Genomic DNA, 23,058 nt, shown 5'->3' on the forward strand with positions numbered 1-23,058 from the left:
TTAGGGTTTATCCACATCATGGGGCCATGGTACGCCCAACTCATCAAGGATAAGATACCCTCCGTCCCTTGTGAATTCATGGTGAGTTTTGTAAGATGATATGATAATATGTTGTCTTTTTTCTTTTTTTTGTAAAAACAATACAAAAAATTATGCTGTTAACTTTTTTTTAACTTTTTACGATAATATACTCCTGCAATTAATACAAGATATGGTTAGGTCACCGTCAGAACCTTGCAAAAATCATAGTTTTAGGTTTTTATGCTCGATCTAAACCGTTAGATGTGTTTATCAGTTTACTCAATAAAGAACATGTATTTAATTAAATATCTTTATGCTCAAATGTGTATTTTAAAAAGGTAAAAGACCAATGGTTGATGTTGTACTACAATTTTATGATAAAATATTCATATTTCTACATCAAATAAATTTAAAATAAAGCTCACTTCCTAATAAATAACCAATAATAAACACATCTAATGATTCAGATGGACCATAAAACACTTAAACTATGATTTTTGGATGGTCCTAACGGTGACTAAAGAAAAGATATGACATCCACCATCCCTGATGAATGCATAGTGAGGTTTATGAGATAATTTGGTAGTATTTGTTATCGTTATGTTCTTGGAAAATAATTAAAGAAAAACTATGCTGTTATTTTTATTTTTATTTTTTTTTCTTTTTGCAATAGTTTGCACTAGCAATTAATATAGAATTTCAATAAATAGAAAAATGGATTAGGGGAGTCAAAGGGTTGGATTAAGGTCCAAGTCCAAAGAATACTACTTTTAGGAACCTAGATCTTATCCAATTTTCTGATGATCAACTTAATGATAATTGTGGAATACACGTGATCTGGTTGGGGCTTTCTAATATCCGCAATCTTCATTTGAATTTTATCCACCTATATTCGATCTAGTTTGAACAAGTATGGTGCCAATTGAAGGTTCACCATTATCTAGAGGGTGCTAGGTCAATACATGTTTGCACATTTTTTGTTAATCCATGAATAGGGTTAAACCTTTTTCTATGTTATTATATTCTCTTATACTTAAGCAAACCCCACAAGTCCTGAAGCCTAAATCTAGCTTAAAGGTCCTAAAATTTCAACAAAAAATATATCTTATTATATATTAAATGAAAACCAACTTATTAACTTGTTATTTTTAATCTTTTCATCATTGTAGAAGTTGGAAATATTGTCACATATATCATCCACAGTTTGAAAATCGATTTTCAAAAACCAATTTAATTAAAAAAAATCGATAATTTTAACACTGCATGTTTTGAAAGTATCATACTTTTATCACAGTATTATTGCATTATTAATGCAACATTTATTTTTATATGTTTAAAAATATTTCTTATATTTTATATATTTCTAAAATTATTTTAAACAGATATTTTCCTGAAGAAAACAATTTTTTTAATTCATCGCAAGATTTTTCTTTGCTTAAAAAATCCTGATAATGGGATTTGTGAGTATGGTTAAAAAACCAAGCTCTGTTGTTTTCTGCTAAAGTTATGGTTTTATTTTTAGTAGGTTTAATTTTTATTTTCCTTTGCTTAAAAAATCCTGATAATAGGATTTGTGAGTATGGTTAAAAAACCAAGCTCTGTTGTTTTCTGCTAAAGTTATGGTTTTATTTTTAGTAGGTTTAATTTTTATTTATGAGATGCCATATGTGAAATTCACTCACATAGGTCTACCCTTTTTGTTGCCTATATTTTGAGTTTTTTTTTTAGAGAGAGGTATATTTTGAGGGTTTTTAACATGGTTACTTACAGTAAAGGACTAATGAATATTACAGATAACAATTTTAACTATACTGCAATAAAAACAATAAAGTGAGAAAAGGGGTGCTCAAGATGTTAACTGAAATATCTATTCTTTGGTTCCCCTCAAAAAAAAAAAATCTATTCTTTGGTGGATCTATCAACCCGGCCAACCCTTTTTCTAGGGTTTTCCTAAGGTCTTTTGTCTCTGTGGGTCTCTCTTTTATCTTTTTCTTTATCTTTGAACTTTCCTTAATGAGTGACTGAACCCAAAAGACACAACGTATAACTCCACTCTGCCACACACTCACCACTGCTCAAGAAAGCACCAAAAATGCATTAATTCCCTTGTTTTCTAAAATAATGAAAAGGAATGGGGATGACGCCATTTGGTAAAATTGAAAAGTACAAAAAAAAAAAGACAAAAAAAAAAACCTTCCTAAGTGCACGTGAAAGTCAGCAACCAAAGTGCACGCCACGTAGGCCAAAATCACAATCACCCAATGAAAGTGTTCCACGTAAGCAGATAAGCAAACTTAGCCTTACCTACTTGGTGAAACGTGGCACCAACCATCCAGTTAAATATGCGGTGAGAGAAACTGACCGTGTGGTGTAAACGAGCCTTTTTGTTGACTAAAATGGGCCTACACTTAATATACGTGGGAGTATTATGGTCAGTTGATGATAGAGCAGTGAAGAGCTCTGCCCTTCTTGAAATTTGTGTAAAATGACCATATTACACCTGAATAAAGTAACAAGGAAGATGGCTATTTTTGTGATGACCAAGGTGGCCTTTTTAGTTGACACATTCCAAAATTTATTGCGTGTATGGTTTTAGTAGCTCTGGTGGGTGTGAGCCCAGACTTACATGGAAACATGGCTGGGTTAAGACCTTCATAGACTGACTACACTCAGTTCAAGGGCAAGTGGTTCGCTTTTCAAACCAACGGGGGGCTCTGCTTGTTTGGTAGGAGCAGTTAGTGCACGTTGTGATGTTGCAAGTTCCAATCCCAATGATATCATTGTATAACTGGTAGTCTGCCTAATTTTCAGCTGGCCTTTTAGAAAAAAGTAGGTATTATTCAACATACCATTGAGTTTTGAAGCAGCAACTTTTCATGATCATAAATCACTCATCAAATCTTAAACTTTTAATATAACTGATTATGCACATAATATCTAATTTAAGATACTAAATTATCATAGGACACACGAAATAAATTTATAAAAACATGATTAAAAAATAAATAAATAATCATTCGATTATGTTGAAACAACAACAAACCAAATTTAAATCATATCATGCGAAACCCCCTTGATTTTCATGATATTCTCTTAGAATAATTCAAGACTTTGGCTGGTAGGTTACCTTGACCTTGATCAAACACAAGAGTGACCAGAGTCCAATTACACAAATAGCACATGATAAGCTCAACTTGGCCATATCCTGTAGCTCAACCAGGTTCAACTTGGTTATATCATTTGTGAGCCAAACTGAACTAGATCTGAACCATGTAGTCAAGTTTCTAAGTCAAATAATCAAAGGGTCGTAAGAACCTACAAGACTCATGGGAAACAAGAGTCATTTTCAGAAAGGTGAAGGCCCAAAGGTGAAAAGCTAGATTAGGGTCCCCATGAGGGCGTTGAAGGGTAAGTCCCCAAGGGTGACTTTTTGGGTGTTGAGGGAAGGGCAGTTAGATAATCCTATGAGTGGAAAGCGACCCTATATGGTGGGGCTTCAACAAGAAAACAGACCCTGTCAGTGGTCCAGCCGGGGCAGAGAGCCCAACAGACTCAGCATCTCTTGTCCCTTGCACTGTATTCTTTCCTTTTTATTCACCTCTTCTTCTCCTCATTCAATAATTCAGCAAATTCCCACCATATTTGTCACCTGGTGTTACCAAATTTTGATAGCTCTCCCGCCACCATCTCTTCTATTAAAAGAGCTCTTTGATTCTCGCTTTGAATTTTTTAGGGTTTAAGGGTTTAAGGTACAGGGTGTTTTTTTTAGCAGGTGCGAATGTCGTCTTGCTTTACAGGAGGAACCCGTACTTATGGGTTCGAAAACACAGCAATTTCGAAATCCCCAACGATTTCGTCGTCCCTTCGGTCACCTACTTCTTCTTCGTCGACTGTATTCTCAGATGTTAGTACCACTACCCTCACCATCACCACCAAGAAGCAGAGAGCGCCAAGAAAGCGACCGAACCAGGTGTACACCGAGGCCACGGCTCTCCTATCCACCGTCTACCCGAACGTGTTCTCCACTCACAATCCGAAGAAGCCGCCGCAGCGTGCGAAATCGCAGAAATTCGTTGACGAGGCAACAGAATTGCTGGAAGAACCGCTCAGGTTCATCGCTGCAGACACTGAACTGCTCATTTTCCAGCCACCCATTTCCGGGCATGACACCGGAATTCAATCCGGATCGGAATCTCCTTGCGCAGATGAGAAAACCAATTCCACCGTCGAAAACCCATCTCAGAGTGGGGAATTCTCTGATTCAGAGGTTTCACTCCTCCATCCGCGGGTTTCTAGCAATACTGATGGGTTCCGGCTGTGGTGCAAGCCTTCTGGTTCCGGTGACGAAACCCGTTTGGGAAGTGAAATCCAATCTCAAAGGGATGAGTTCTCGGATTCGGAGTTGCTGGTTTCCCCTGCTGGATCCGGGAAGGAAACAGAGTACTCTGTTTCTGAGAACAGAACCCAAATGGGTACCGGAAACCAATCTGGGATGGATGATACAGAGCATGTAGCCCACCTGTCACCTGTTTCAGGAGATGCTGAACAATCTGAAAGTTACAACAAGGCTGAGTCCGGCATCGAAAACCAGTCCAGGAGTGATGAATTTTCAGAAACAGAGTATGCCCTTTCAAGGTCACCAATTTCGGGTCATGATTCCGGATCCCCGGAGAATGCCAAAGAATTCGAGGATGAGTTCGAAGCCGGATCGCTCCTCCATGGAGAGGTCGACAACGGAATTGACAGCATTCTTGGAAGCAACGGATCTGATGGCAATTACGATCAGAACATGTGCCAGCAGGATTACAGTTACAATTCAGCGTCGAATTCCAGATTCCGGACCGCTGGAGTGGAACAATGGGCACTCCGGCGGGACTGTGACCGGGTTCCGGCAATGGAGGTGCTCGAGTTCATGCCAAGGTTGAGGTTGGTGGACAAAATCATGGCTCAGGAGGAGCTGAGTTCAATGGCGTTCTGCTCCTTTGAGTGGGTCAAGAAGGAAGATAATTCTCAACCAGGATTAAGCCTTAAGCTCAATTATGATAAGGTTTTGAACGATTGGTCCGATCGAGGTCCGCCTTATGCTGCCGGCGACGTGAACCCGGTGGCCGACGAGTGCTTGTCGTCGTCCTCATCACCCGATGCATTTGTACGTACTTATCAGTATAATTAGAGCTTAATGGTCTTCTTAGTTATGCTTATTAACCAATGTCTGTCCCGTTTTGTTTGGTGCTCCAAGGAAGCCCCGTTTTAGGGAATTCCAATTCCAGACGTTGGGTTTTGTCAGTTCCATCATTTAACCCAAACATGGTCCATTTGGAAGTTTTCAGCCCATTTTAACCCGGGAATTCCCACTTCCAGCCTCCTTTTGTTTGGACAGAGGGAAATTCCGGCGAGATTCTCTTTTTATTTTTGTTAGATTTTCAAAATTTTGGCGGACCAATTTCTTTACTGTTGTATAGCGTGCAGTCAAAGTCATTTACTGAAAAAATGACCCGATTAGTACTCGACTTTGTTGTTTACAATTATACCCTTTTTTTGTCTAAAATACTTAACGTTAAATTCTTCACTGAATTTCTAGGAATACAAAGGAATTTGAAGTGAGTTTTGTTCATTGGAACATGAGAAAGTGCAAGGTGAATGTGAACAGCTTTTCCTAAAGCCAAGTCGCTATCGTCAATGCACATATGCGTGTGTGATCACACATCTCCACATACATTCTTCACACGAGCATAAGAATGATGGCTCATGCACTTCTATGCACATATGAGTGTTCATATATGATTGAATGTCTGAGCATGCTCTAAACATGTGCCCCCCATTGGGTGCATGTCAACCAACTTTGTACAAATTGGCTCAAGAAAATTTAGTTCATTTCAGCCCAATGGTGCATTTGTTGTTACTGTTACGATGATGGCAAAATTTGTACAAAACATATTAGCCTGTCCATGGATAGAGATGTTTAAGAACTTTGTGTCATGCATGTGTCCTTTGCAAATGGTATGCATATATGTATTGTATGGGACATGCTATTCAATTATCGTATCGGCATAACAATGTATGCATGTATGTTGGTAGGTCCATACTTTTATACACAACACATATACTATATATATATATATATGTTTGTAGTTATATATATATATGTTTGTAGTTATATATTGCTATGTGCAGTCTTATGGCAAGAAATTAAGTTGTGTTGATTGATAAAGGGATTTTGGCAGGCCAGGCTTATGCAATTTGATGTGTTTCCGGACATGGGGATGTGGAGGCAAGTGGGAGAAGAGAGTGGAGGGATCAGGGAGGCATGTGTTTTGAGGTACAAGGAGAAGAGGAGGACTAGGTTTTTCTCAAGGAAGATACGCTACGAAGTTAGGAAAGTGAATGCTGACAAGAGACCTAGAATGAAGGTATAATCGATTTCCTTTTTGTAGTAGACTTGGTTGGGGATGTTCTTTTTCATCATTAAAATCACTCCGTCAAGCATTTTTTTAATTCGTGACTCTTCTATTTTTCTATTTTTTTTTTAAATGCAAAAGTAATTAAGATGGTTTTGTTTCTTAAGGATATATAAGCTTGGTGAAGTTGAAAAACCAACTTCAAAATTTAAATGTCTAGATTTTTGCTGTTGGGTGCCATGTGAAACGTGAACTTTGTCTCTTTTCATGACTTTTGGTCATGTTCTGCTTGATGGCTTGGCACTCAGTGTGCACTTGGTGTAGAACAAAACCTCAGTCATCCCCCTTTATAATGGTTGAAGTACCCCTAGAGTATCTTTTGTGAATGCTCAACATGATGCCAAGTTTATAATTTCCATAAATTAGGGTTCCATGAGACCCACGGGGTTTGGCGTAGTGGGATGGGACCTAGACCGTTTGACGGGCAGTCTAGGTTCAAATCCCATGGGCATCACCCCTACCTAAGCCAAAGCTTGGTGACTCCTTGGGGTCGAGGGGTAAGCCCTCAGAGTTTTATGCCGACATGGACAACAATCATAAGTACGGTAGGCTGAGCCGCGGCTAGGTCTCTGCGCCTCGGGTGGTTTCTCCAAGTAAAAAAAAAATTTAGGTTTCATGAATTGGTTCTCATGAGATCCTAGCTGCAGTAAATATGTGACCCATGAACTTTGTCATATTTCAACTGTCACCAAACATGTATTTAGACGGGTATAAGCTCAAAATGTGAACGAGCTACTTATTTATTTTGATCAGTCAACTTGCCACATCAATGAGATCCTAGTGAGCCTAGACAAGGTTCGTACCAATTTCACTGAGCCTTTACTAGTAAAAGTGAGTCATGATACTTTTAATCGAATATTGCCCCACTTGGCACACCCATAAATTGCTTTGTCTCATTTTAAAAAAATTCAAATCTAAGGAGTGTGGTCAATTAGTGAGTGAAGTGTTATTGCAGGGCCGATTTGTGAGGAAGCCTTCTCTGCTACACTGACCGAAAAAAAGCGCGCCTACGACCAGACCCAGTCAGCAAGTCACGGGCCTACTGTGCAACAGGACGCTCCTTCTTCATCTTATTATCTTTAATTTTGTTGAGACATTTTTGTTTTTTGTCTTTTTTTTTTTCTTTTGTTTTTAGTTGAAGGCTTAGAGCAGTTGATGATGAAGGAAACCATCGGAATAAAAACAATGGCACTAAGATGTAGTGACTCACCTTGCTTTTTGGAATTATTTGAGATTTCTTTCTTTTCTTTCATTTTCTTGATTATGGTTGCGGTTGAATCAATCAATGAGGATGGTGGCCATTAACTGGAAGTTTTTTTCCCTTCTCTTTCTTGTGGGTAATGGATTATCTCGAAAATTTTGCACACAATTATTATTATTTTAAATTTTTTTGTTTTTTTTGGTATATATATATATATATAGAGAGAGAGAGAGAGAGAGAGAGACGTTGAACCCTAGGGATGGCAGTGGACAGGGGGAAAGCGGGCCCCCGCCCCGCCTCGGCCCGTTTGGACCGGGGATGAAGGGTATGAAACGGGGATGGAGGCGGGGACGAAGGTTAAAATCCATCCCCGTCCAGGGGTGGAGGCGGGGATGGACGTGCACTTTTCCCCGCCCTGCCCCGTCTCCGCCATGATCCCCGCCTCATCCCTGCCCTGACAACTTTTCCCCGCAATATCCCGCCCCGCCTCATCCCCGTTTGAATCGGGGATGGAGGACATGAAACGGAGATGAAGGCGGGGGTGGAGGATAAATCTTGAGGCGGGGGTGGAGACCTTGTCCCCCGCCTGTTCCCACCCCATTGCCATCCCTATTGAACCCTCCCCTCCCGGGCCATCTAAGCGGGTCCAACATGAAGATTTGATAAAGAAACGTTTTTAAACATGATTTGTACTTTTGGTTGGATAGTGCTTCTTCTCTCTCTCTCTCTAGAGTCAGGTATGGTTTGTGAAATTTCATACCTAGGTGAAGCCCAAGTTTCGATTAAGATCAGCAACTTTTCAATATAAAAATAATAAAAAATATTATTTTACTGGGTATGGTCTGGAGCTGGTTCATATAATCATTACAGGATTTGGGTATGGTTTCTCTTATTGTGGGTCTGATTAGACCTGGGTCCGAACCCGATACCATCATCTAAAATGATGTTTGGGTCTGGTTCTACCTGTGTTTGAACCAAACCTCACCTGTTGACACCACCATATATATATATGTGGGTTTGTGGTAAACCACATTGGTGCTAAATCAAAGCTAAAGTGTGCTAACCGTTCATCCTGCGTTAATGGATGGTCAGCGCACAAAAAGAATGGCGCACTAAAACACTAGTAAAGGTCTCGCTAAACGTTTGGGACCTTTACTGGCGGTGAACCACTAAAAGTCGAGCACATTTTTGAGAAAGGTCTTTAGTGCACTACTAAAACCCGAGCACTTTTAGTGCACCAATAAAGGGTTTTTGACATGATTTTTTTTTGCGTGCTGATAATCCATTAACGCGCCTGATGGATGGATGGTGCGCTTTAGCTCTGATTTAGCACCAAATAGGTTTATTACTACCCATTTCAATATATATATATATATATATATATATATATATATATATATATATATATATATATATATATATATATATATGAGAAAGGGGATGGTTCTCTCCGCATAAAGTTACTTCATTTGTTCTTACTTTAAAAGTCATATTTAAAGATGTTTTTCAGCCCGTACGAATATGATCTCCGCGGTAAAAAAAATATACGAGCTGGTTTTTGCATTAAAAAATTTCTAATGTGTAAATAAGATTATATAACTTACAAATTTACAAAAAAAATAGAATCATAGATTTTTAAATCCTTATAAAATATTATTTCCAAGATTCGTTTCACGGGTTTTTGACAATGAGATTATGTCTGTATAGTTAGCTCTGCTGAAAAGCATCTCCCTATATGATTTTAAAGGTGAGAATAAATGACCTAGCTTTTCCTGTTGGAGGATGACCGTCTGGATCTCTCTCTCTCTCTCTCTCTCTCTCTCTCTCTCTCTCTATATATATATATATATATATATATATATATATATATATATATATATATATATATATATATATATATATATATATATATATATATTGAGCATAAAACACGAAGTATCCAAACCAGGGGAGGAGCCACGTTGTAGGTAGGGCCGGAACGTAGGTGGGCAGTGCCCCGGGTCAGTGTGACCCCAAGTCGTGTGGAGTGTACCCACTCTCTCTCTCTCTCTCTATATATATATATATATATATATATATATATATATATATATATACTCTCTAACCCCACTTCTCTCTCTCTATATATATATTCTTTTAACTCCCCTGACCCTACCCCCACTTCTCTCTCTCTAGTTTCTTATGCCCCTCCCCAGCTCTCCTTGACCTCAAAATCACAGGGCATGGGTGACATGCCCTGCGTCCATGGGCCACCACCTACAACCCACCTCACTCAAATTCTTGAAGGGATCCAAGCATCACCCCACTACAAAAAATCTGCGGATTAGCGATGAACGTAATTCGTCATTAATCCATCGTAAATCTGTCGCTAAACAATTTAACGACAGACTAGCGACGAATAACTTTCATCACAAATTCCTAATCGCTAATTGACGATGAAGAATTTCTGTCACTACTTTCGTCGCTAATTTGCGATGAATTAGCGAATGCTATGATACGAACTCTCCTGTGCTCTTACGTTTATGTGTTTTAACAAATACATTCTTGTAAGACACAATGCCTCCTTTTTCTGCTTCCTGCGAGGTTAAATGATAAAAAATCATTTAAAAAGTATGCAACAATACTTATAATCTTAGATCCACCAGTGTGTAGATGAGCATCATGCATCTTCGCTCAGTTTTGTGCAGCCTTTGCTGAGCGGTTTTGAAATTTATGCTCCGCCCACTTATCGCACATTGCATCTAAACAATCTGACCTGATAGTAGGAGGGTCATGACCCTTCCATTGCAGTTGATCATCTATCCCACCAAATGCTTTTTTTGTTGCAGTCTTCATATTGTGCAACATGTCTGCAAATCGACTGACAGTCACCTTTTGCCACACCCGCCTCGCGTTCTGCTCCTCCATCGCAGTCGCGAAGCGATTCAAAGCCTACAAATAATTTCAGAAAGTTAGTAGACATGACTATAAAAAAAATTTAAATATGAAACACATTAGCTATGATAAACAATTGTATACCATGAATGATGACCACAATATGTCCAACACCTCCTTCGGGTATTCTTTCTATTGAGCGATCGGTCGTGGTAGATGTTGAACTAGTGACTGCCTAATCTCTCGTACTACTTCTTGTTGCTCGAACTTCGTACTGCACATGAATTGGTACACATTAACTATCGATATACACTATTTATAAGATAAGTATTGGATAAATAAAAATAAAATACTTACGGTCGATTATCGATATACACTATTTGAATGAGTCATTGTGTGTCAGACTAAGAAGACCCTACATCCAGCGTTGTCTCGTGATATGTATGAATAGCTAGTGTAGGTGGGTCATGTGCAGACAAAACATCATTTATAGAAAAATAAGTTAGAAATTCACACAATCCGCATTTAAACTAATCAAGTATACAATTAGTTAAATGATATACCTATCAAAACAGCCCGTGAAGATGAAGGCCGAGATTGGCTACCACTGGGTGCTCGACCACTGTGACCTCCATGAACCATATTCTAACAAATAAAAGTTTTATTTGGACCAGTTACATAACTCTATATATTCATGGATACATAATCAAATAAAAAATAACTTCATGCAATACATTCAAACATTGCAATACATTCAAATCATTGCAATACATTGCAATATATTCAAATCATTCACATTAAACATTGCAATACATTAAAACAGAAGATATGACATCACTTGCTAATCATGGATAACATATCATTAACTTGCAATACAATTGGATAAGTTACATAACTCTAAAAGATTGTAATACATTCAAACATAAGGTATGTATTATAAGATGTATTTCACTAGCTTGAGTATGCTTCCTCATCACTTGTTTGACTTTCATATTCTTCTTCTTCTTCCTCCTCTTCATCCTCTTCTTCTTCTTCATTGGGTGCTCATCAACTTGGTATATTATTTACATCACATTCTTCCATACGTGTGCCATCAGACAATGGAGATATGACATGTATATCATGTGCGACATCGTGACCATAAGACAAGTCATACATATCATCTGATTGATAGTAATCACCCTCTTCAGTAATCTTGTCTTCCTGTAACTGATCATACTCGGAGTACTCGATGTAGGGGTCAATCGCTGAGCAATTAAAAAAGATATAGATTTGTACTGCGTCTTGCTCTTGATCTTCCAAGAGTCTTGATCGGCAACTACCAAAGGCATGCCCAAGTGGTTGAAATATCGATAATTTGTTAGCTACAATAAATTATTCTCCATCATCATTACGAGGTGGGCAATGTAACGTATTGGAATGTGAGGTTCAAAGTACATAGATGAAAAATTTAAAATCTCTTATAAAGTGTATGCCTTACAAATAGAACCCTCCACTCTTGCTTTATTTTGAACCTTTTTTTTTAGGTCAAACATGCATCTGTCAACAATATACATCTCGTAATACAATAATTTTTTAATAGTATTGAAAAGAAAAATAAAAAAAAATATACCTTTAAAATGGGTATATTTACCGATATTGCACAGGACCACCAACCCTAAGTTCATATGGCAAATGTCTGATCACATATTCCACAACATCGAAAAATGCTGGGAAAATTATCTTTTCTAGTTGACAAATAGTAGTGACGACAGAATCCTCAAGATTCTTTACCTCAGTTACTATAACTTCCGATGCACACAATATTTTAAAAAATCTACTCAACTTGGATAATATCGTATAGGTTTGTCTAACATATCATGGAATGCTAGAGAAATCAACCATTACATAATGACACAACAATCATGGCTCTTCAACCCATATAATTGTCCCTCGTTTATCTTCATAGCCAGAGCAATGTTAGAGACGTATCCATCTGAAAATCTCAATTGTCTCAACCGTTGACAAACTTGCTTTACTTGATCTGGTCCAAGCACATACCTTGCCTTTGGTTTCAATACTTTGCCATTGTACTATTTGAGTTCTAATTCTGGTCTTTTACATATTACTTTTAATTCCATACGGGCCTTCGGATTATCGTTCATTTTTCTTTTGACATTCATTACCGTATTGAGCACGTTATCAAACATATTTTTCTCCACATGCATCACATCCAAATTATGTCATATCAATAAGGTCAGCTAATATGGTAGTTCTCAAAATATAGATTTCTTTGTCTAATTGTGATCCTTCTCAAATCCAAGAAAGGGCATTAGACTATGGGCATCTGTCAGTCCATATGAAAAGTATCGCAATCAACTTAAAATCTCTATGCCAGACAACCTTGTAGGTGAACCTTCCATTTCAGTTGTGCCTGCTCGAAACACATTTCTTTGTCGTCGAAACGGATGGTCGCTGGGTAGAAATCGACAGTGATAATCAAACCAGCAAGGCTTCCTGCCATGCATCAATCTAAAAGTTTTTATATCCTCCATGCAATATGGATATGTCAACCTTTCATGTGTGCTCCAACCAGATAACATACCATATGCAGGGAAGTCACTAATTGTTCATAGAACAACAACCTTCATATTGAAGTTTTATTTTTTATGGGCATCGTACGTGAGAACATCATCATCCCACAATATTTTTAGTTCATCAATCAATGGCTTTAAATATACATCAAGATTTTGCCTGGAGAGGTTGGACTGTGAATAAATAAAGACAATAAAATATTTTGATGCTTCATACACAAGCTTGGAGGAAGGTTGTATAGGGTGACAAATATTGGCCAACACGAGTATGAAGTTGATCTACCCCCAAATGGATTAAATCCATATGTTCATAAACCTATCCTAACATTTCTCACTTTCATTGCGAAGGTCTGATGAGTACGATAAAAGTGCTTCCAAGCTTCTGCATCAATATGATGCGTGGTCTTGTCTTCATCATGTCAAACTTTATTTGCATGCCATCTCATGTGTTTAGCTGTACTCGAAGACATATACAATTGTTGCAATCTATAGGTGAGAGAGAAGTAGCAGAGCAACTTGTATGACATTTCTTTTGACCTTGTGCTACCATTGCCTCTTGTCTTTGGTGTGAACTAAAGATGCCCACAAGACAAATACGATCTGCTATTTTCTTAATCTTTGAAATACAACATGCAGTGATTTGGACAAGAATCTATCTTTTGATACCCCATGCCTAAAGCATTGACCATAACCTTCGTACGATAAAAAATTTATGACAATTTCTCATCTTTGGGCAACATACTCTTCACAATAGAGCACAAACGGTCAAAACATGATTAACTCAAATTATACTCGAACTTCATATTCATTAGTTGAAGAACTGCAGACAAGATAGTATGACTCTTGCAACCATTCCAAAGTAGCTCATCAACATCTCTAAGTAAATTATAAAATCTACTAGCTGCATCGTTTGCTGCTTCTTCCTCTACCCCAGTTGGTACATCACTAGGACCCATAGCAGAACTCAGTTCTGGTCCTGCAGCATCAAATATGAAATCCACATATGGATTATCATGCACCACATCCACCCGTGCGTCAAAATTATTCCAAAAGTTTTTACCATGAAGTCAATTCTGATAATCACTCACAAAACTCTTCCTGTATAGGCGATGTCTAATGCTATGAGGTTCTACAAATTGATTGTTCTTACACATTGTGCAAGGGCACCTAATCCCACCTGTGAGATCCACTGTACTGACACTTGCCATTGCAAATTCAATAAAACTGTCAACACCATCCATATATTCATGCGATACCTCATTGTCAACTATCCTACGATACATCTATTCACGATTTGCAGCTATTTTGGACGACGGATGTTACAGATACTATCCTAACCAATTAAAAGAGAATAATAAGAATGTTATGATGAAAAAAATATCTAATTTATCATGCATTCATGGTGGATGTAATGATTTGATATATATATATATATCTCGCACACACACACACATACACAAACACACACACACATATATATATATATATATATATATATATATATATATATATGATGTCATTCAATCAAAAGAACTATGATGCATGCATTGATAACTTAATATTTTCATGTGCAAAACCATTCATTTGAAGCATGTTTCACAACAAGAAAAATGCGTATTAGCGACAGACGCTATTCGTCGCTACGTCATCACTAATCCGTTGCTAAATATGTTAGCGATGGCCTTTGCGACAGATTAGTGATGGATAACATCTATCACGTAACCCTAGTCGCTAAACTGTGGCAGAATTTATCTATTGCCAATCCGTCGCTAATTTACGACAAATTAGCGATGAACATGATCCATCGCGAGTTCGTTGCTAAATAAGTATAGATTTGGGTTTGCGACCGACATTATCCGTAGCTATTTTAGCAATGAATAATATTCGTCGCTAATTCGTTGCTAAATTTAAAAATAAAAATAAAAAAATTCTCCCTGTCGGGCAATATTCCGGAAGCAATAGGTCAGACTTATACCGCACCACACAGGCGTTGCACAGGGTCTTAGACCCGAGCGGCACAGCCCGCCACTGTGGGGTCTTCTGCACAGAACCAGCACGCTCTCCGGCGCCCTCTCGACCTGGTTCCCTGCTTGTCCAGCCTAGCCTACCACTGCAAAGATATGCCGCGTTTGCATACAAGAGGAAAGATCATTAATTCGAATAAAAAAGGGGGGAAATAATAGGAAATATTTTTCGTTCCGCTAATCGACGAGACCAACGGAAATAGAAAAAATGATTAAAAAAATCAATGAAAGGAGTGAGGAGGGAAAATGGCTTACTTGGAGCAGAGTCGCCTTTAGGAGGTTGACAACGACAAAGGTTTCCAATGCCTTACTGAAACAGACTCAACTAGCAACCCAACCATACGCAGCCGAGCCTTGGCCGGAGCCAACACCATCTCTAAGGCTGAGATCTGAGATGGACGACAAACCAGAACTGTTAGATCAGAATATCACAAAGAGAGAGAGAGAGAGAGAGAGAGAGAGAGAGAGAGAGAGAGAGAGAGAGAGAGAGAGAGAGAGAGAGAAAGGCAGCTTTTCACGAAATCTCTTGGGAGAAATCAGAGTTAAAGAGCCACCAGATCAGAAACTAGAGAAATCCGACGAGAACTGTGGATCGCTTGTTATTTCGGTGAGAGTTCTCTCGTCTGATGGACCTCGGCGACCTCAGATTCTGGCCGTCACCTACGAGGCTTCTCAAGGAAGCTGGACGATCTGAAAGAGAAGCATGTCGTCCGGCGCTTTAATCGAACATGTCGATTTAAATTTTGCACGTGGTGGGGGGGGGGAGCGAGGGAAAATTTTGTAACCTAGATGGGTTGGTTTAAATTGAAAATTAGCGAGAGAATTTTTTTGTCGCTAATCTGTTGCTAATTAGGGACAGATTAGAGACGGAAAAATTCCATCGCTAATTAGCGACTGATTAGTGACAAAAAAATCCCCTCGCTAATTCTGCCTCTAATTAGCATTTTTTTTGTAATGTTTGGCGACGAAAAAATTCTGTCATGAATCCATCGCTAATTAGCGACAAAAAGTTTTTCGTCGCTAAGTGACGACAGAGTTTGAGACATAATTTTTCTGCCGCGAATCTGTCGCTAATTAGCGATGGATTTGCGACAGAATTTTTTTCGTCGCTAATTTCACAAATAATTTGAATGTTAGCGACAAAGAGTTTTCTCTCACTACTCTGTCACAAATTTACGATAAAAAAACCCGTCATAAATTTTTATCGCTAATTAGCATTTTTCTTATATTGTTTGAAGCATTGATAACTTATCATTCATTTTTATGTGCAAACTCATTCATAACACAATACATTCATTTGAAGCATGTTTTCATGATATAATTTCACATAGAAGGCAAAATCAAATTGAAAATAACTTCATGCAAGCATGAATACAATCACATCAAACATTGTAATACATTCAAATCATTCATATCAAAATAATGTCAAACATGTACCTGTAGCAAACACACTCCAATATCCTGCTAACTACTACCATGAAATCTGAACTCTAAAAATAAGAGCACTTCTATTTTCATACATTAAAATCATGCTCAACATGCTTTTTGAACTCCATCAAAACAGTCCTAGATATCCACAACTAAGTGAGTGCGTGAACAGAAAAATGTTGCATCTAAGAAATTAAATAACCTGTGATGCGCTTGCATCACTTACTCACCACAGGTATTTACCTGATTTGTATGCTATTGCTTTTGCATTTTTAGCCACATGCGATGCTTAGCACTAAGCATCACGTAATTAGCTCAGCTACGCACCTGCAAAGCACATTTATGTATGACAGATGTAGCAACTCATCAAGAAGAGGCAGGGGCTCTGCCACCGCCTGAGAGAGAGAGAGTATACCTGTAGACTCACCGACGAAGGGGATCTGATCGTGGGTCGGCTGCAGAGCGAGGTAGAGGCTGGGGTTACATCGAGCGAGCAAGGTGAGAAAGGGCGTGGGTGAGAGAGGGGTAGGGGCATCTGCCCTTACCAGAAATAAAAGAGGGGCAGGGGCCAAATGCCCCTGCGACTCTTGAAAATGAGGAGGCAGGGGTCGATGGCCCCTGCCGGACCAAGAAAAAAAAAGGCCGGGGGGGGGGGGGGGAAGGCAAAGGCCCCTGCGACTCTTGAAAAGGAGGAGGCAGGGGCTGATGGCCCCTGCCAGACCAAGAAGACAAAAAAAAGGAGGGGGGGGGGCGGGGTCCCGACCCCTTCCGCTGGGTGACAGAGGGCAAAACGAGAGAGAGATGAGGGGAAACAACAAGGGAAGGGAGGAGACGTACCTAGGGGAGGAGGTCGTCGGGGTCGGTAGACGAGCAAGAGGGAAGGAGAGAGGAGAAAGGTGGTGCCGACATTGGGTGGCTGAAATACGGTGAGAAAGGGGCGATAGAGGGGGAACAACTGAGGGAGGAGAACGGGAGGTGGCTGACGAGGTCTCTGGAGGGAGCTGTCGGTGGGTCACCTAAGAGCGGGGGCAATGGTGACAGAGAACTCGATTTAAGGGTGGCCACCGATGAGGCGAGGATCGGGGCTCAAGGAAGGGAGCAGCGGAGGGTTAGGGTTTGGGGATAATCAGAGAGAAAGAGAGAGAGAGAGAGAGAGAGAGAGAGAGAGAGAGAGAGAGAGAGAGAGAGAGAGAGAGAGAGAGAGAGAGAGAGAGAATTTCGTGCGTTAGATAGGCTTACATCGAACATTAGCGACGGATTAACGATAAAAAAATTTTATCGTAAACATCGTCGCTAATTAGAGCCGGAGTAGCGATGAAAAAATTATGTCGCTCATCTGTCGCCAAGTTACAATCCATTTTGCGACGGAATAAAATCCGTCACTAATCCCTCGCTAATTAGCGATGGTGTTTGCAACAAAATTTTTTCGTCGCTAATCTCACGTTTAATTCAAATTTTAACGACAACTAGTTTTCTCTAGCTAATCCATCGCTAATTTACGATGAAAAAAATTCATCGCAAATTTCTGTCGCTAATTTACATTTTTCTTGTAGTGCCCTAAGTTCAGAGGCAGCCTTCAACGCACATCGCATGCCACACATAGGACCATGTCCTCTCTCTCTCTCTCTCTCTCTCTCTCTCTCACCTATTCATGTCGATGCCTTGTGTCTGGCCATTTGTCGTCCGTATTTTATGTTTGTTCAAATGCCATTTAGATTTTTATTTTATTTTTAAATAAGGTAAATATTTAATGTAGGTATTTTTATATTTTAATTAGCATTAAACATAATTCTATATGCTTGATTAACATAAATGTATAATTGATGCTGTAAGAATTGGGGTTTTGATTTTGTATTTTTTGAAAAACATACATTTTGGATTATAATTTTAGGGTGTTATGTATTTTTTTAATTAGCATTAGACATGAAGAATGAATACTCGACTTTGGTTAGAACTTAAAATTTTGGTTTTTTTTTTGTTTCAATTAGCATTGATGAGAATTTTATGTTTGTTTTGTTTCAACTAGTATGCATTTTTTTTTCAAATAGCAATCATGATTCCATCTTTGATTTTTGTTGGGTTTTTGTGTTTTATTTATTTATTTTAATATTCAATATATATATATATATATATATATATTTGTTTTAGTGTTTGATATATGTATTTTATTATAAAAATTATTTTTTTTTATTATGCGTTTGTGCCCACCCTAGTTTAAATTCTTGGCTGGGACCCTAGTCCTAAGAATGACCTGACAAAAAAGAGGTTCCTACCCCTTTTTCATTAGGTTAAGAACTCTGTTTTTTCATTAAGTCATTGTGTTTCACGCTCAATCTCAACCATTAGATTCATTTTATCATTGTTTACCAATAAATAACATGCATTTGATTAAGCATTTTTATGCTCAGATGTGTATTTTAAAGAGGTAATAAATCAACGGTTGATATTGTACTAAAATTTTATGACAAAATATTCATATTTTTATGTAAAATCAATTCAAAACAAAACTTGTTTCTTAATAAATTAGTAATGATAAACACTTCTAACAGTTTAGATTGAGGATAAAATACTTAAAACTATGATTTTTGGAAGATCCTAACAGTAACTTAACGAAAACGAGGTCAGGATAATCGTCTCTTTGCAAAAACTTTCGCAGCACAAAAAATAAAAAGGAAATCAATCCAGGCCATTATTCTAGCACATCCCATCATCTATTGTGCGAGTATGAATATTGTTCTTTTCTCACAGAAATACGCCAAAACTTCAGAACAATATATTGGAAAGTTCTGTAATCACCGAGTTAGAAACATCTTTATCAGAAAACCAAAACGTAAGAGAACTCAAAGGTTCCAAAAGCGAATTATTGAGCCTTTCTTTAAATTCAGTGGGGAGGAGTCACCCACCTTCATCATCCATGAAACGCACGCATATATGGCATGCTTTCTTTAGGAAGACCATTTTTCAAAGAAACTTCTGATTGAAAGCCCAAACTACATGGTGTGCATCACACACCCCCACTTAGAATGTCCAATTGTTGAACTTTATAAAGCAACCAATAAGTTTGCCTTCTTTTCTTCCATTCTTTTCGATCGGAGACTATCTCTTTTTTCATTAGGACAGACCTAGCTGCGCTGGCTCAGCCTTCTGTACTTACGTCGCTGTCCTGTCAGCGTAAAACTCCAAGGGCTTACCCCCTCAACCCCAGGGAGTTGACAAGCTTCGGCTTACACATGGGGGTGATATCTATGGGATTTGAACCTAGACTGCCCGTCAAACAGCCTAGGCCCTCTTCTCCCAGACTATCCTTATTAGATATGAGCAATTAAAATTGGATTTGTAGTAATATTAACATTCAAATAGAAAGAGCTACAAGGGCCCTCCCCCCTTCTTGGTTAGGGCCGACCATGGTGGGCCGCCTGACATGGAATGATCATGATTCGAAACCCATGGAGTGCATCTTTTGCAACAAGGTCAAAGCTGGGTGTACTCTCTAGTGATGGGGGGAGGAGATCTCTGACTGCACTAATGTGAATTTGGAATTACCACGTAAAACATTACTGTCAACCAGGTTGATGAACCACACACAGCACATATGTTAACTTTGCCAGTTTAAGATATGTCTTGTAGATGGTGGTCCAAAGCTCGTGGGATGTTGAACTTCTTCCGTTAGAGATGTTGTAAAAAAAATAAAAAAGATTAGCTCAAATTTGACTGAGTGCATCATTGAAGATGTGTTCAGCTTGGTGAAAATAATAAGAATCTAAAAACTTGGCTTTTTTAAAGTTTTTAAATTTGATACATTGCAGGCCATTGATTTTTTAGCCCTCATAAAATCTGTGACAATGATTCTCTGAAAAATGTTGAGTCGAACGTAACTATTAAAAACACTTGAGTATTTTTATAAGACAATTTTTCAGGGTATTGTTTGCTACCCTCGTGGGTAAGGAAGCAGTGAAAAATATATTGCTTTTATTTTTTTCCAGTTTTTTTGCACATCTTGCCTTCCGGATGTGACCAACATATTATGTTTAGTAGATATATAAGATTTTCTGATATTTAACCCAGAAAATACCCGAATCCGAACCCGAACCCGAACCCAAACCCGAACCCGCTTATATATTATATGGTTGGATCTGGAAAACGTAAATGGTGAGGGTACCCAACCAGTTGACAGCCTTAGTTGAAGTGTTCTCTAGTACTGAGACTTCTGAAAATTTTACATTACAAACTCTGTGTAAGAGTGGGAAGATGTAGTACTTTCTAAACATTTTTACTTGGCTAAAGATTCGTCCAACTTTCGTCTCGATCCCTGAAAACAAAGATCTGCAAAATCTATCTCAGCAGGGCCACTAATGGGTCTTGTTTTACCCAACCAGACCTGACACCGACTCAATAATATAGTCTGGACCATCATACCGGGTCCAACTAGATAACCGGGTTAGATCTACAGGTAAATATAGTACCCAGACGTGGACATTGTTTGAGTGTTTAAGGACCAGATCTGAGTTTGACATGAGATCTGGATCTAGCCGGAAGACATAGATCTTTTGTGAAAAGGGGTTCTACGTACCCAATTCGCCCAAGTAGTGGTTTAACCACCCAGATCTCTACCGAGTACTACTGCAAGTCCTCCTTAAGCCATGACCAACATAGCCATTCATGCACAGGCACTTACAACTCTCTCTCTCTCTCTCTCTCTCTCTCTCTCTCTCTCTCTCTATATATATATATATATATATATATATATATATATATATATATATATATAACTGAAATGACGGTATTGTATGGAAAAAGTGATGCATTTTAAAAACTGTCTTGCAATTTATTAAATTGGACGAATGGACAATACCACATGTTCTCAATTTTTGTAGATGCTTTTACCTCTCGCAAATGTGAATTTTTTATTTTTGTGCCTTATAATGCTAAAATAATACACTCATGAAACTCGTCAACATTGTCTTCTTTGGTCTTAAGTTCTTTCGGATTATTGTTGTGTGTGAATGAACTCGGTCCCTACCAAAAAGACCAAAATGCTGTTACGAGATAACAGAGAAGTCTCTGATAAAACATCCGTATCAGACTCAATACTGAACGACTTTTTGTGTTCTTTAGCTTTCTGAAAAGCTAAAACAATTTCCTACAACTTTGTAGTTGAAATGTTTCTGAGATTCATTCATTTGGACCTCTGAATCTGTCTGTCAAAGTCTCGGACTGATAGTCATCCACTGCCACCAGTTTGGTTCAGAACCAACTTAATAGTGTTTGGTATTTTCTGATTATCTGGAGATTCTCTGAATGAATATTTTATTTTTTTTTATTCTGTAGAAAGTTATAATCTAGACCTACAACTTTCATGTTTTTAGTTTTGATTGAATCGTTGCTTAGTTACTTCAAAAATATTGATCTTTGTTGCTACTGTCGAATCTTTGAACTTTATTTTCTGAAACAATAACTCATACCATTCCAAAATTCAAAAATTCATATAAGATTATAGAAAATTTCAAAAATTACAATCTTTAGTGTTCTGGAAAGGTTTAGATCTGACCTTTATTTCGTCTGTTGTCAGTTTGTCCAAACTCAAATGTTTGAAGGGTCAAAATTCTCTTCAAACAGTCTACCCCCTGAATTTCAATAATCTGTGTTGGACTTGTTTAGCAGTCCCGGTGTCGAGTCCGTGGAGCGTTTGTTCTTGCTCCAAATTTGGTATTTTTGGATTCGTTGGAAAGCTGTGCAAATCACACACAACTTTTATTTGGATCTACTCTGTCAAAATAGAGTGCACAGATCCCGAAAATCAGTTTTTTATAGTTCTGTTTGGACTCTACATCATTTCAGCTTCCGCGTGCGTTTGGATCTTGGATCGTGGATCGGTGTGTACCGAGTCTACCGTAGAATTGCATCATTTTGGTATCAGAGCGAGGGTTGCCAGATTTCTCAATTCGACATGATTTTCGGTGTTGTGGGGGCTCAAATTTTTTTTTGAATAGCATTCACCATGGCGGGTCGAATGGGCGGTCGAGGTCAAAATAATTTTAATAGGACAAACGATGACCGTGACCATCGATATGAGGTGCGTGATTTGCAAAGACAACTCGTCGAGGCTAATCGCCGAGTTGAAGATTTAACTCATCAGATGGCCAAAAATGTTAGATTTAATGATCGGCGTGATAAGAGGTGTTCGCACAGTTCTCGAGGAAATCATGAAACTCAATCGTATGATTCTGATGATGACTTCGAGTCACATTGATGAAGTCCAGAGAGAAGAGATAACCTACAGCTGCGGAGATCCCATTGGGATTCAGGCTTACGTTTTGATATCCCAGAATTCAAAGGAACTGGAACTCCCGAAGAATTTTTGGATTGGATTAGCGAAGTTCGCGAAATCCTTGAATTTAAGGAGGTACCCGAAGATCATCGTGTGAGATTGATATCCCTCAAATTAAAGGGCCGAGCCGCATCCTGGTGGTGACAACTCA

At 38.5% G+C, this 23,058-nt stretch overlaps 1 protein-coding gene across 2 annotated transcripts; it reads left to right on the forward strand.

Moving 5' to 3' along the window:
- Positions 1 to 3,655: 3,655 nt before the first annotated feature.
- Positions 3,656 to 7,725, forward strand: CIA2 (chloroplast import apparatus 2). 2 transcript variants are annotated; one of them, XR_016427861.1, is made up of 3 exons: positions 3,656 to 5,170; positions 6,251 to 6,431; positions 7,435 to 7,725. XR_016427861.1 is itself a non-coding variant. In XM_089988627.1 (3 exons), the coding sequence occupies exons 1-3, from the start codon at positions 3,800 to 3,802 to the stop codon at positions 7,468 to 7,470; spliced, it is 1,593 nt and encodes a 530-aa protein (XP_089844753.1). In that variant the 5' UTR covers positions 3,656 to 3,799; the 3' UTR covers positions 7,471 to 7,725. The 2 variants fall into 2 exon arrangements, 1 of the variants encoding a protein (XP_089844753.1); XM_089988627.1 differs by having other exon boundaries at positions 6,246 to 6,431.
- The last annotated feature ends 15,333 nt before the right edge of the window (positions 7,726 to 23,058 follow it).

This window comes from Nuphar pumila, chromosome 15 (genome assembly GCF_984573655.1).
Source record: "Nuphar pumila chromosome 15, dmNupPumi1.hap1.1, whole genome shotgun sequence".
Classification (NCBI taxonomy): Eukaryota; Viridiplantae; Streptophyta; class Magnoliopsida; order Nymphaeales; family Nymphaeaceae; genus Nuphar; species Nuphar pumila.